This window comes from Entelurus aequoreus, linkage group LG24 (genome assembly GCF_033978785.1).
Source record: "Entelurus aequoreus isolate RoL-2023_Sb linkage group LG24, RoL_Eaeq_v1.1, whole genome shotgun sequence".
Classification (NCBI taxonomy): Eukaryota; Metazoa; Chordata; class Actinopteri; order Syngnathiformes; family Syngnathidae; genus Entelurus; species Entelurus aequoreus.
This window is the reverse complement of record NC_084754.1, coordinates 17,294,459-17,307,018: the sequence shown is the minus strand read 5'-3', so window position 1 is coordinate 17,307,018 and position 12,560 is coordinate 17,294,459. Positions and strand designations below refer to the sequence as shown.

Below are 12,560 nucleotides of genomic sequence, written 5' to 3'. Positions count from 1 at the left end.
ATAATTTACTACAATGATATGATTTTCTCTAAAAAGGCTCAAAAAGTGTATACTTACTAATTAATAACAGTTTTGTTTTAAACGTCCATCCATCCATCCATCCATCCATCCATTTTACAATATAATTACAACACTTTATGTACATATTTATATACAGATTTGAACAATAAGTTATTCACTGAAATATATTTATTAATTGTGGTTCTTACAAAAAATATATCTTATAAAATATAAAAGCTAAAATGTCTCTTAAAGCTCTGCCCCTTTAATTAGTGCATACTAAATAATTTAACTTTAGCCTACTACTACAACCATATTATTTACCAGCAACATAAAGTGAAACAGAGGCAGAGGTGTCCTGCCACAGTCAGTAACAAATAAACAGAAAACAGTAGTGGTCAAATACAAATAAGGCAACAAGAGAAGTATCCTACACTTCTCTTTTGTAAAGTAAATCTGAACAGCCTATATGGGCATCTACATCAACTATATGATTTGCCTGAGAAGCTGGACAGGACAAAAAATTAAAAAAAATCTATTTGTGGCGGACGTAATTCTTTCGTGGCGGGCCGCCACAAATAAATGAATGTGTGGGAAACACTGTTGATTATTAATTCAAAAGAAGGGATGGTCAACCAGAGTTATGAAAGTTTCTGTTTGTCTTCAGTGCTGTAAAGTGAATCAGAATCAGAATCAGAAATACTTTAATAATCCCAGAGGGGAAATTAAGATTTTCATTCCATTCAATATATTGATAATCATCATTTCTGGGGGGCAGCACGGTGGAACAGGGGTTAGTGCATGTGCCTCACAATACGAAGGTCCTGAGTTCAATCCCGTGTGGACTGTGTGGATTTTGAATGTTCTCCCCGTGACTGCGTGGGTTCCCTCCGGGTACTCCGGCTTCCTCCCACCTCCAAAAACATGCACCTGGGGATAGGCTGATTGGCAACACTAAATTGGCCCTAGTGTGTGAATGTGAGTGTGAATGTTGTCTGTCTATCTGTGTTGGCCCTGCGATGAGGTGGCGACTTGTCCAGGGTGTACCCCGCCTCCCGCCCGAATGCAGCTGAGGTAGGCTCCAGCACTCCCCGCGACCCCGAAAGGGACAAGCGGTAGGAAATGGATGGATGGGCATTCCATCCAAGAGCAGACAAACATTACAGGGAGACAGAATAGGATCGCTGACGGGTCTGCCAACTTCCGGCGCCCCTTTACAAAAAAGGTGAGAAACATGTAAACGCTGAGGGGGAGGGGTACGAGAAAAAAAATATTCAGTCTAAGCCTGGGCCCCTGGAGAGGGGGTCCAGATTGAGGCCAAGGAAAGAAAAAAAAACTTCATAGCCATTGCTAACATAAACATGTGTGCAAGAGGGAAACAGCAAAGAACACAAAGGACATTAAAGACATTAAAAGAGCAGAGCTGATAGGTGTGGTTTCTCACCAGTGTTTATCCATGGGAATTGTCAACTGATCAGAAAATGTCCTTATTTTTTCAGGATTGGAAACAACTCAGTGTGTCAGCAGTGGAATCCCATCGATAAACACATAGTGACACAACTTCAGGTCAAACTTTAACTCCGTACTCTTCTGAGCCAGTTCTGACAATAATTTATTTGATACAGATATGATCCCTTTTTTTCCATTTGTGAGTAAGAGTGTGTTACAGCAATTTTCACCATATTTCTGTGCTTGTGTGTTTGAACTGTGTTCGGGGTTAGTACGTCGCCCTCACAGAATTAGAGAGTTGGTGCGAATCAATTGGTGCGAAAGTGAGTCTGAATGGTTGTAAGTGCCCTGGGATTGTCTAGCAACTAATCTTGGGCATTTTGGACCTGGACCTGTTTGTGTTTCTTCATATGTTTAAACTGTGTTCGTGGTTCGCACGTCACCCTCACAGGAGATCAAGAGTTTTGAAATGGTATGACTGTGAGTCTGAATGGTGTTTTGTAAGTGCCCTGTGATTGATTAGCAACTAATCTTGGGCATTTTGGACCTGGACCAGTTTGTGTGTTTGAACTGTGTTCATATGGTTACACTATGTTCGTGGTTAGCATGTCACCCTCACAGGGATCAAGAGTTTTGAAATGGTGTGAATGTGAGTCTGAATGGTTGTTTGTAAGGGCCCTGTGATTGGCTAGCAGCCAGTCATTGGTGTTTTAGACCTCGACCTGGTCCTTAATGTAATGCTGTCGAACAGAAGCTGCTACACTCTGACAAGTTGAAAGGATCTCAGTGATTTTCCTCTCCTAAGGTTTTGTGAGACAATTTTCCCATGATGGCATCGCCTTGTCACTCTTTATCGTCCTTATGATGTCAAATGGTGACTGTAACCATAGGCAGTTACTGTGGTTGCTATGGGCCTCTAGCAGACAGTGACTGTGGTTGGCCGTGGATTTAGTCTCACTAGTCTTAACTTGTATTTGATGTAATCTTGATAGACCTCAACATTGGAAACTTCTTGTACTCCTACCACTTGAGTCATCATGTACAATCATGCCTGCTTGTCATTTGAATGGACTACAAGGCCACTATTTAAAGTGTTTTTGGGGGTAACTCATATCTTTTAGCAAGGTTCTCCTTTTACCATGAATTGATTTACGTGGACCCCGACTTAAACAAGTTGAAAAACTTATTCGGGTGTTACCATTTAGTGGTCAATTGTACGGAATATGTGCTGAACTGTGCAATCTACTAATAAAAGTTTCAATCAATCAAAACTCCAAATCCCAAATTACAAATGTTCTTCTTTCACAGAACTAAAATGTATACATTTATAAGATATTGCCATAACATTGACACTGACAAATAACAACAGTCATGAATCCTAGAAGTATATCACTGGCATGCTCATTTTTCTGTGCTGCGCAAAATGAGCAGGAGAGTGTGGAACTTTTGAGTACCTTCAGCACATTTTTAACATTCCCCTGTGAGGATCCTAAGCCCAGCTTCTACTCTCTTGTTCTGGCTCTCTTTTCTCACTCTCCTGTCTTGGCACTAATGGTGGTAACTGCCTCCCTAATGTCACTGATCATAGAACATAGATACTACTGTGTTTAAGCTTTTGAATGCCCAATGTAGCTAATGTGCATTGACTTGACAATTTGTCTTTGTACTAAATGGCTGCCCACCTCTGCTTCCTTTTCTCATCCAAAGCAGCAGCAGCAGCGTGGGAGTGTTTGTGTGCAAAGATGACGGAGTATAAGCTGGTGGTGGTGGGAGCTGGAGGCGTGGGCAAGAGTGCACTCACCATTCAACTCATCCAGAACCACTTTGTGGATGAATATGACCCCACCATAGAGGTACAACTCTTTCTCAATGTTTTACACATTATTCCCACTGGAATCCTGTGAGAAGGTAGCAAGATGCTGAGAATCATATATACCATGTTGGACAATAATATTCAAAGTTATGACATCATACATACAGTATATAACTGTTTTAATATTTTTCCTTCATTACTAATTATTGTGGTGCATAGTAACAAATGAGTCATCCATTCAGTCATGTAGGGTTTTAATAGCCACATGTTCAATTAGTGCTAACAGTAAAGGCTGCAGTGTTAATTTTGACAGCAGTTGTTGATTTAGTTTTTCATCAGTCTTTTGATGAAAATGTATTTTAGTTTTTTCAGATTTTAGTAATCTAAATTGGTTTTAGTTTTAGTCGACTAAATTCAACTCAAAAACTGAATTCACAACAAGACCTGCTCTCCATTACTGTATCAATAAATACATTTCACACTAACCTTACTATGTGTTATTATTTTAGCTGAAATTAAGCATTTTTTCAAATGTTAAAATGTTTAAAATAGTCGTATGAACAAACCAACTAGTTTTATTCTATATGGTTTATAACTACACAGAGTGTGCAGGATTTCCCCTAAACTGCCAAGATACCTGTGGCGGTGGAGGCGCGGTTATGATCACAATGACGTCATCGAGTAATTTGCTATGATGATATGATATTCTTTAAAAAAGCTCAGAACATGTATACATTTAACACAAATCTGTTTTTATTAATTAGTATTAACATATACAGTCGTGGTCAAAAATTTATATACACTTGTGAAGGACATAGTGTCATGGCTGTCTTGAATTTCCAATCATTTCTACAACTCTTATTTTTTTGTGATAGAGTGATTGGAGCACATACTTGTTGGTCACAAAAAACATTCATGAAGTTTGTTTCTGAAATTGTGACCAAATCTGCTAGGTCAAAAGTATACACACAGCAACATACATTATCAATTTTGGTGATGTAGAAAAGTTACAATCAAATTAAATTAGCTTCATGACTTGGCCTCTTAACTTCATGTGAGTGATTATGATTGACGACACCTGTTGACTTCTCTGAGCCCATTGAAATAGGGCTCATGTGATGCAGTCATTAGACTCGGTTACAAACACGACAATGGGAAAGTAAAAGGAACTCAGCACAGATCTGACATTGCTGTATGTATACTTTTGACCCAGCAGATTTGATCACATTTTCAGTAGACGGATAATAAATCCATAAAAGAACCAAACTTCATGAATGTTTTTGTGACCAACAAGTATGTGCTCCAATCACTCTTGTCACAAAAAAATAAGAGTTGTAGAAATGATTGGAAACGCAAGACAGCCATGACATTATGTTCTTTACAAGTTCATGTAAACTTTTGACCACAACTGTATATTTTTTAATCATTCTGTCATATTTTCAATTGTTTCTGCTTTTGGTACAAGGTACTTGGTTGTCATTTTTTCAAGTGTTTACAGACTTTTAATTACTTTTTAAAAATTAAAACAACAACAAATCTAGCATCTTTTTCTGGTGTTATTATAGAATGTACTCGCGTTTAGACACTGTACTTCTGTCCCGCGATGTCCCTGACTAAAGAGGCTGAAGCTAGCATGACGTCACACGTGCTTCGCACTGTTGCTCAAATTGGACTTTCTTTTTTTAAAAGCTGCCACTGTCTTCTTAATATTTGCACATTTTGTAGATGGCTGTCCGCTCGTATATCTGCAATATATATAAAAATCACGTCCACATTGCAGACATGCTGACAACGATCTAAACAATGGCGTGCGTTCTGTTTACATCCTTTTTCGGTAGCACGGTTTTCACTGATCAAAGTCTTTTTTTGGTGGTCAAGTTTTCGGTACATCACTTATCAATAGTGCGCAAATAATAGGCTAGATATATCAATTCATATTGTAACGACCAGCTAATGTTAATGTTTTATGTTTGTGTGGTTTGGATTTGATGTTAGTTTTTCCCATGTTTACAAACACATCGTCTGTGCCTGAAAGGTGATTGGCGGAGAATGAGCAAGCGTTGTTGTCAAGGAGACAAAAGTGTTTTAATGGGAGGTAAAACCTGTTGGAATTGTGCTGTTGTTTGTTATCATAACATTGGTAATTAAAGTTAAAAACTTTGTGTGATTTTTTCTGGGGGCTACAATATATTATATTTTTTTAAAAAGCCCTTATTTTCAAGGAGTGGTGGTAATAAAAATGCTGTGGCAGCCTGCCACATTGTATTACATTAAGGGGAAACACTGGTGTGCACAATTGACGTCCTGGCCACTGTCCCGTTTAAATACAGCAACAGAACATACATATCTCACATACCTGTCTTTATTCGTGTGTTAGCTTGAAAAAATTCAAATCTGATCTTTTGGGTTGTCAAGTTGTGCAATTAAAAGCTGAACAGTGTGTCAAGGACAAAGAATAAAGTGCACTGTAAGTTTATCATGCTTGTTAAATTAGCGAGGCAAATTCGCCCATGGTCTTCTACAAAAGTAGTGGTAAAGTAAGTGGTCTTGCACGTGCTCTACCGTCTTTAAAAGTAACGGTAATTCAGTACAGTATGAGTAATTTCGAAATATTAGCTTAGGCCTACTTACTGTTGCGTAGTTATCTGGACGGTTAGCCTGAAGACGGTGCTTTAAGTTGGTTGTATTTATACCGTAGAAAATCGAGCCACAGGGTTTGCAACGCGTCTTGTTGTCAACTGCGGCAGAGGTGAACTGCGTCCATATGTTATTTTTCTTCCAAGTGTAAAAGACATATTGGATTTAGGCGTGTAACAGGACAGTTGGGATGTAGCGTTATGAAAATTTCAAAACACGGTTATTGTGATCAAAATGATCACGGTTATCATTATTACCGTGGTATTGTTGAATGTGCTCAAAAATGAATTATACACACACTGAAAACTTTGGACCAAGTATTTTTTTAAATTATAAATAGACACACTGTTAGAAAACCCACTATTTTGCATGTTTTTGTGTTTCTTATGCTTCACTGAGGGTGTTTTAGTCTGTATTATATGTTTGAATGGCTAAATGTTTATTATTTTAAATACTGTTGTGTACTGTGGCCTATTAATATTTAAGTCAAAAGTGCATAACAAATAAAATCTATTACAATTATGTCAGGCGTTGTGTTCTACTTTGTAAAACACCTCCGTCTCTCCCTCTGAGGACTGCTCGATCATCATATTTCAGTCCTAAAAGAGCACAGCTAGTAGGTTCAAAGTGCACTATTGAATATCTTAGTTGCTCTGACAGCAATTTGTTTATATACATTTAGATTTGGGTATGTTGTTTTTTAATGGGGAAATACGATTAATGTCTCTATTTTTCAAGCTAGCGACCCGGTGCCAGTCACTCTCTGAGTGCAGTTATCAATCTTGGTTTTTCGATAATTTTCATTTAAAAGGGTAATATTAACCTAAGGGATTTTTGCCGTGGTCATCATTATTACCGTTGATCGTTACACCCTTAAAATCCAGTTTTGTTTTCCCAGTAAAAAAACCACCTGCCTGAAGACTAAGTTAAATGTGATTGGATTTTGTCTGTCAACATTTCTGTCTTTTTTTAATTTGTCAACTAAATTGTCAATTAATTGTGTCATTGTTTTAGTCAACGTGCATTTGTTGTGATTAGTTATTGTACTATTTTAGTCAGTGGAAAACAGGTTGTTGACGATAACTAAGATGGAAATTTTTAGTCAACAAAATTGACACGGAGGGCCTGGTCCCAGTTAAGGTGACTGCAACTCTATTGTAAATTTAAAAATTGCAGTGGTACCTCGGTTTTCACAACTTGGCTAAGGCTTTTTAGGTTTTTCACCAAAAGTGTGTCTCGGTTTTCATAAACTGTCTTGTTTAGTGATGCTGATAAACATTTTGGTATTCAACTCGACCAGATCCAATTTCGAGTCCCAATCCAATATTTGGACAATAAATTATAGAACTCAAAATGTTATATAGCAAGTAACTAGAGGAAACATAATACATTTTTATAAGGCTTATCTGAAGTGTATAGTTTGCTAATATTGTTGTAAATCAGACGGTGTTCGATTTGTGGTATTGAATGATACATAAAACATTTTTAACACAATAAAGTAGCTAGTAGAATTTTTCTTGGCTTCGCAAACAAAGATTTAAGAACATTGACCACGTCTGGTGTAGGCTCACTGGTGGCTGACGAGGCCGATTTGTGACAGGTACACTCTGCCACAGCGACTTCAGAGAAAGACAAATCCAGGGTTTGTGCTGTGGCAACACGGTTCTTCTTCCGACTACGCTTGTCGAGGGCAGCCCTATGGTTGCTTTCAAAGGAGGAGACTGACTGGTGAACTGCATGTCGCCAAATCTGTTGGTCAGTGACAAGGGCTGACTTCTGTCGAAGGTCGATGTGGCAGGTACGTAGACAGGGATTTATTCAGAGAGTCTTTGTACATCTTCATTGGTGCTCCTCTGTCATTGTGCCCGGTGGAGACGTGCCCTGCCCAGTGTACTGTAGCTGTGTTTTCATAAGCATGGCCTCGACACCGGTGATCCCCGCTAGTTGAAGCACCTCAACATGTGTGATCCAGTCGCTCCAGTGGATATTGAGGATGGAAAAGAGACACCTTTGGTGGAAAGAGTTGAAGGGTGACCCCTGACTCGGAGCCATACAGGAGGGTGCACACTGATCTTTGTGGCTTTCTTCAGGTGCTTGTTGTTTCAGACACGACAGTGGAGTCTGCCGTAAGCCCTACTTTGCTTGGCTAGTCTGTTGTTCACCTCTTTGTCGATTGTTGATGGTGCACCCCAGGTAGGCGAACTGTTGGACTGCCTTAAGTTCTATCTCGCCAATTGTAATGTGGGGGCCGGCTGATGGAGAACCTCTGTCTTCTTCAGGCTGACTTCGAAACCGAAAATCTGGAATGCCTTTGCGTAGCAGGATGTTGCAGGGCAGTCTCTGTGGGTTACGAGGGCAGAATCGTCAGCAAAGAGTAACTACCGAATCAGTTGCTCTAGGGTAGGGCTCCCCAAATGTATGTATGTACAGGTATATGTATGTATGGATATGAGGGGTGTAAAAATGTATCGGTACAAACTGATAACTGATCTTAAATTTAGAGATATGAATACATCATTTGGCGAGCCTCTGGATCGATCTATATGTAGTATAGATCGGTCGATGTCCGGTTGATTGAATTGGTTGATTGTAGATCTGATACAAAATAATGGCCGCTCAAATCTTGCGAGACTTCTGTGATGACGTAGTACGAGAGTACCATTCTCGTTTGTGACTGACAATGACAGAGCAACATAGCAGACAGCACCAAAAGAGTTCACAAACAATGCACCCCAAATATTAAATCTAAAGTGTAGTACACGTTTGGATTTGGTTTATGAAAAGAATAGTCAGTTGGATAAAAGTATGGCCATTTGTAACGTTTCGAAAACCGCGATAAAATAGCGGCAGCACAACTAATCTGAGTACTCACCTGTTGTGACGGCATCGGGACACTCAAGCCGGCGATGAGGGAGCTAAGGATGCTAATGCTAGCAGACCTACCAACTGGCAAGACAAGAGGACACTGATTTGAAAGACTTTCAGCTCCAACTTGGCCACAACTCTGCAAAGTAATCACAACAGCTACTACACTGTTCATTGTGCTAAAGACCTCACTCAGTGCTCCTAAGTCTGAGAGTCACGCAATTTAACCCTTTCTCACGCCACACTTGATAATTCTCACGCTTATATTTCCCCCTCTACTACTGGTAATTTATTTTTTGTAATAAACGTGTTACCTTGCGTCCTGCCATAGTTCGAGTAATTCAGATTACTGAAAGAACCAATCACAGACAAATCCATAAATTATTGTCCCTCAAAACCAGCCAGCCACGGAAGGCACCACGCAATGTAACCCAAAAAGAAGCAAAGTAAGGCAGGTCTTTGCGTATTCATATTCACACACACACTTCAGTGCAGTGTTGTCAACTTGGTGACATCCTCGTTAAATCTAGAATCTTTCCAACTCCTCTTCGTTACTTTATTTCTCAAAAGCGACGAGCGACAAACCTAGCTTTTTTTTTTGGTGGTTGGAGACATTAAAACGCGTAACACTCAAATGTCCTCCAAGTACAAGTGGTGCTGCTGTGAGCCTCTCCTCACAGGCGGTCCCTTGTCTACTGAATGTCTGTTCTTAGACATGTTGTAGTGAAAACAAGTTTTGTTGTACTTTTAAATGCAATCACAATGAAGTCTATTGCATTTTTGTCAGAGCAGAGAGGAGACGCACACCCACTCTGTGCAAAGCTACCGCTGTTTCTGCCTTGGTTGAGATGTAGTTGTTTCATCACTGTCACGCTTTAAATAAAAACAAAATCATCGTTCTTGTAAATGAGCCAGTCAATAGATTTGGTTAGTTTGTGAATATCTCAAACTTTCAGTATTTTGATCAAAATTCATACTCTAACATTTAACAATGTATAACAAATAAAAATACAACTAAACTAAGAATCAACAGAAGAATATTCATTTACAGTTCTAATCATCATTTGCATTTTTTTAACTCGCACATCTTTTCTTTAAGTTGATGGATTGCGATGCCTTGAAGTTGACAGTTGTAATATTTGCGAATAATTAATACAGGGATCACCTGTTTTGTATGTGTCTATTTAAAAACTGACACTTTGTCACTGAGTGCAGTTGGTGTGAGGTTGAGCACAAGTTGTCATTCAATGAGGATATTGCACATCTAGTTTGCACTCTTCGATGAAGTATGAGGTATGTGGCAAGGTAAAAATATTAGTGGCGTGTCATTTATTCCACTTTAATGTATGTGGTGCTTTTATTTAATTAAACATTACACGTTATAGCATAAAGACAATAACCTTACTGAGAGATCTCCTTCATAAATAAAGCACTATTGAAATGTTGCCAGTCATATTAGTGTAACAAATATCTCACCTTTCTTTTGGTCACAGTAGTTTTCATAGTGATGAAAGTTGGAGACCTGCTTTATCCTAAAGCTGCACACTAAATTTGTTTTGTTTTAAGTTGAGCAGGACAGACTCCTGTTAAAAGAAATATGTTTATTTTTATTCCGTCAAACTAAGCAGGAAATATTTATATTTAAGACAAGAAAAACAAAAATGTTGACTTAGTGCTTACTGTACTTGTTGTCACTAGGTTTTGACCAATTGCATTTGTATCCAAATATTAGGGTATTTTCTTATGCAAATGTTACTCATGCAAGCAAATATTAACCTTTGATTACTGTAATCATTATCAATCACATATCTTAAATGTGATTAATCAGAGTTAAACATGTAATCAATTGACAGTCCTAATATCTATATAAATATATGTGTGTATGTATATATATATATATATATATATATATATGCACTGTCTGTGCGTGTGTGTGAGATAATAATTGTCCTGGAAATTATTAAAATGATCAAAATATAGTAAATATACACATTCATAACAATATGTAATATATTCAATGTTATATAGACTTGCAGTGTGTATATAAAACATTGCTGGAGGGTTTTGAAGTTGTTTTAGAGGGCTTTGAATGCTACAATGGTGACTCCCATTACCCACATCTTTCAAGCGTTATTTATCATCTTTAAAATCGTAAAAAAAATCTCATGATTGTGAACGGTAGGCAAAATTCCAAAACAAAGTGCAGTTCCCCTTTAACCGACAAAATTAAGACTGACGTGGTGAAGCTCTATTTTCATTTGCACTTACATTTTATTGACAGTTTATTTTGAGAAACATATTATATATTTTATTTACATCCCTTTTCCTCTAGTTCTGCAGTGATAATGCTTGGAAGAAACCTACCGGTTGTTCATTTTCTGCCATGGTGGTAATATTTTAGAAGCGGCTTCTAGACGATGCACTTGTTACAGCTTGCAGTCAAGCACACACCTTCTGCATGTGTGTAAGTTAAAGTTAAAGTACCAATGATTGTCACACCCACACTAGGTGTGGTGAAATGTGTCCTCTGCATTTGACCCATTCCCTTGTTCACCCCCTGGGAGGTGAGGGGAGCAGCGGGCAGCAGCGGTGGCTGCGCCCGGGAATCTTTTTTGGTGTTTTAACCCCCGATTCCAACCCTTAATGCTGAGTGCCAAGCAGGGAGGTAATGGGTCCCATTTTTATAGTCTTTGGTATGACTTCGCCGGGGTTTGAACTCATGACCTACCAAACTCAGGGCGGACACTCTAACCACAAGGCCGCTTAACAAGGAATATGGAAATGCAGTTGAGTCTACCTGAGCGTGCATCCCTTTTTGAAGTGAGTTTTAATGTGTTTGAGTACTGTCGTTAGCATGTTAACACTGGGACACAGTTGTGGTAGAGATTGGCTGGGCTCCGCAGCTTATCAGCTGATCAACACTCCGGTAATAAAGGCAAATATTGGTCCTCGATCATGGTATTGAGATCGGGACATAGCTTGTCTTTTTTTTAGTATGATTTAATCATACGTTGACAACTCAGTCACTGTGCTGTTATTTATTGAGTACGACAGCAAAATAATTACAAACCGTAGAGCCAAATAAAGTTGTAAATTGTAGTAATCGCTCAATCAAAGTCAATGAGAGAATTCGATTTTCCAAAGTGTCACAGAACGCACCACACTGCTTCGCTAAGTATACTGTACAGTAGCAATATACTTTTAAGGGTGATATTGTGCTTACCGGCTGTCTTCCGTAGTTTTGCACAGGGCCCTAGTCTTGCACTGTTACCTTGATAGCAAAGATGGACTGGAAAGTTGCTCACGCTAAAGACTTGCAACAAAGCACTACGTGCGGTCTGCCATTTTAAATGTACCCAGCATGCTCAGATTACCTCAAAGATTAGTTCCACCTTGTATTATCTGCTGATGTCAAGGGAGAAGGGGTGACAAGCAGTTTGCCAGAACACGTAAGATTGCATGTAAGTACGAAAAGCTGGGGAGTCACAACAGTGTGACGTTTTGTGCTGGAAAGCTGCCTTGTGTGATTGCATAAGTTGACAAAAGTTGTGTGAGCACTCAGCCGTTGTCTGTGCATACTTGGATATAACATGAGTGCCAACATTTTGATAAATAAGGTAAGAAACACCATTGAATTCAAGAAATAAGTTGTAGCAAAGTAACAAGGTAGTGTTTGTGGGGCTTGCCCTCCCTCTCATATTTCTTTTGCTGCTCATCATCAAAAATCTTCAATAAAGTTAAACGTGATGTTAAATGTTCCCATATCCATTTTATGCATTTTAAATGTACAGTAGTT

At 38.8% G+C, this 12,560-nt stretch overlaps 1 protein-coding gene across 4 annotated transcripts in view; it reads left to right on the top strand.

Moving 5' to 3' along the window:
- The window catches only part of hrasb (HRas proto-oncogene, GTPase b), a 53,218-nt gene that overhangs the window by 27,637 nt on the left and 13,021 nt on the right, over positions 1-12,560 (top strand). Inside the window, exons 2-3 of one of the 4 annotated variants that reach the window (XM_062035900.1) lie at positions 1,500-1,566; positions 3,160-3,302. In XM_062035900.1, coding sequence (XP_061891884.1) covers positions 3,192-3,302 — 111 coding nt within the window. In that variant the 5' untranslated portion in view covers positions 1,500-1,566; positions 3,160-3,191. Of the gene's footprint in view, positions 1-1,499; positions 1,567-3,156; positions 3,303-12,560 lie in introns of all 4 variants that reach the window. The other 3 variants (XM_062035901.1, XM_062035899.1, XM_062035898.1) reach the window with 3 other exon arrangements.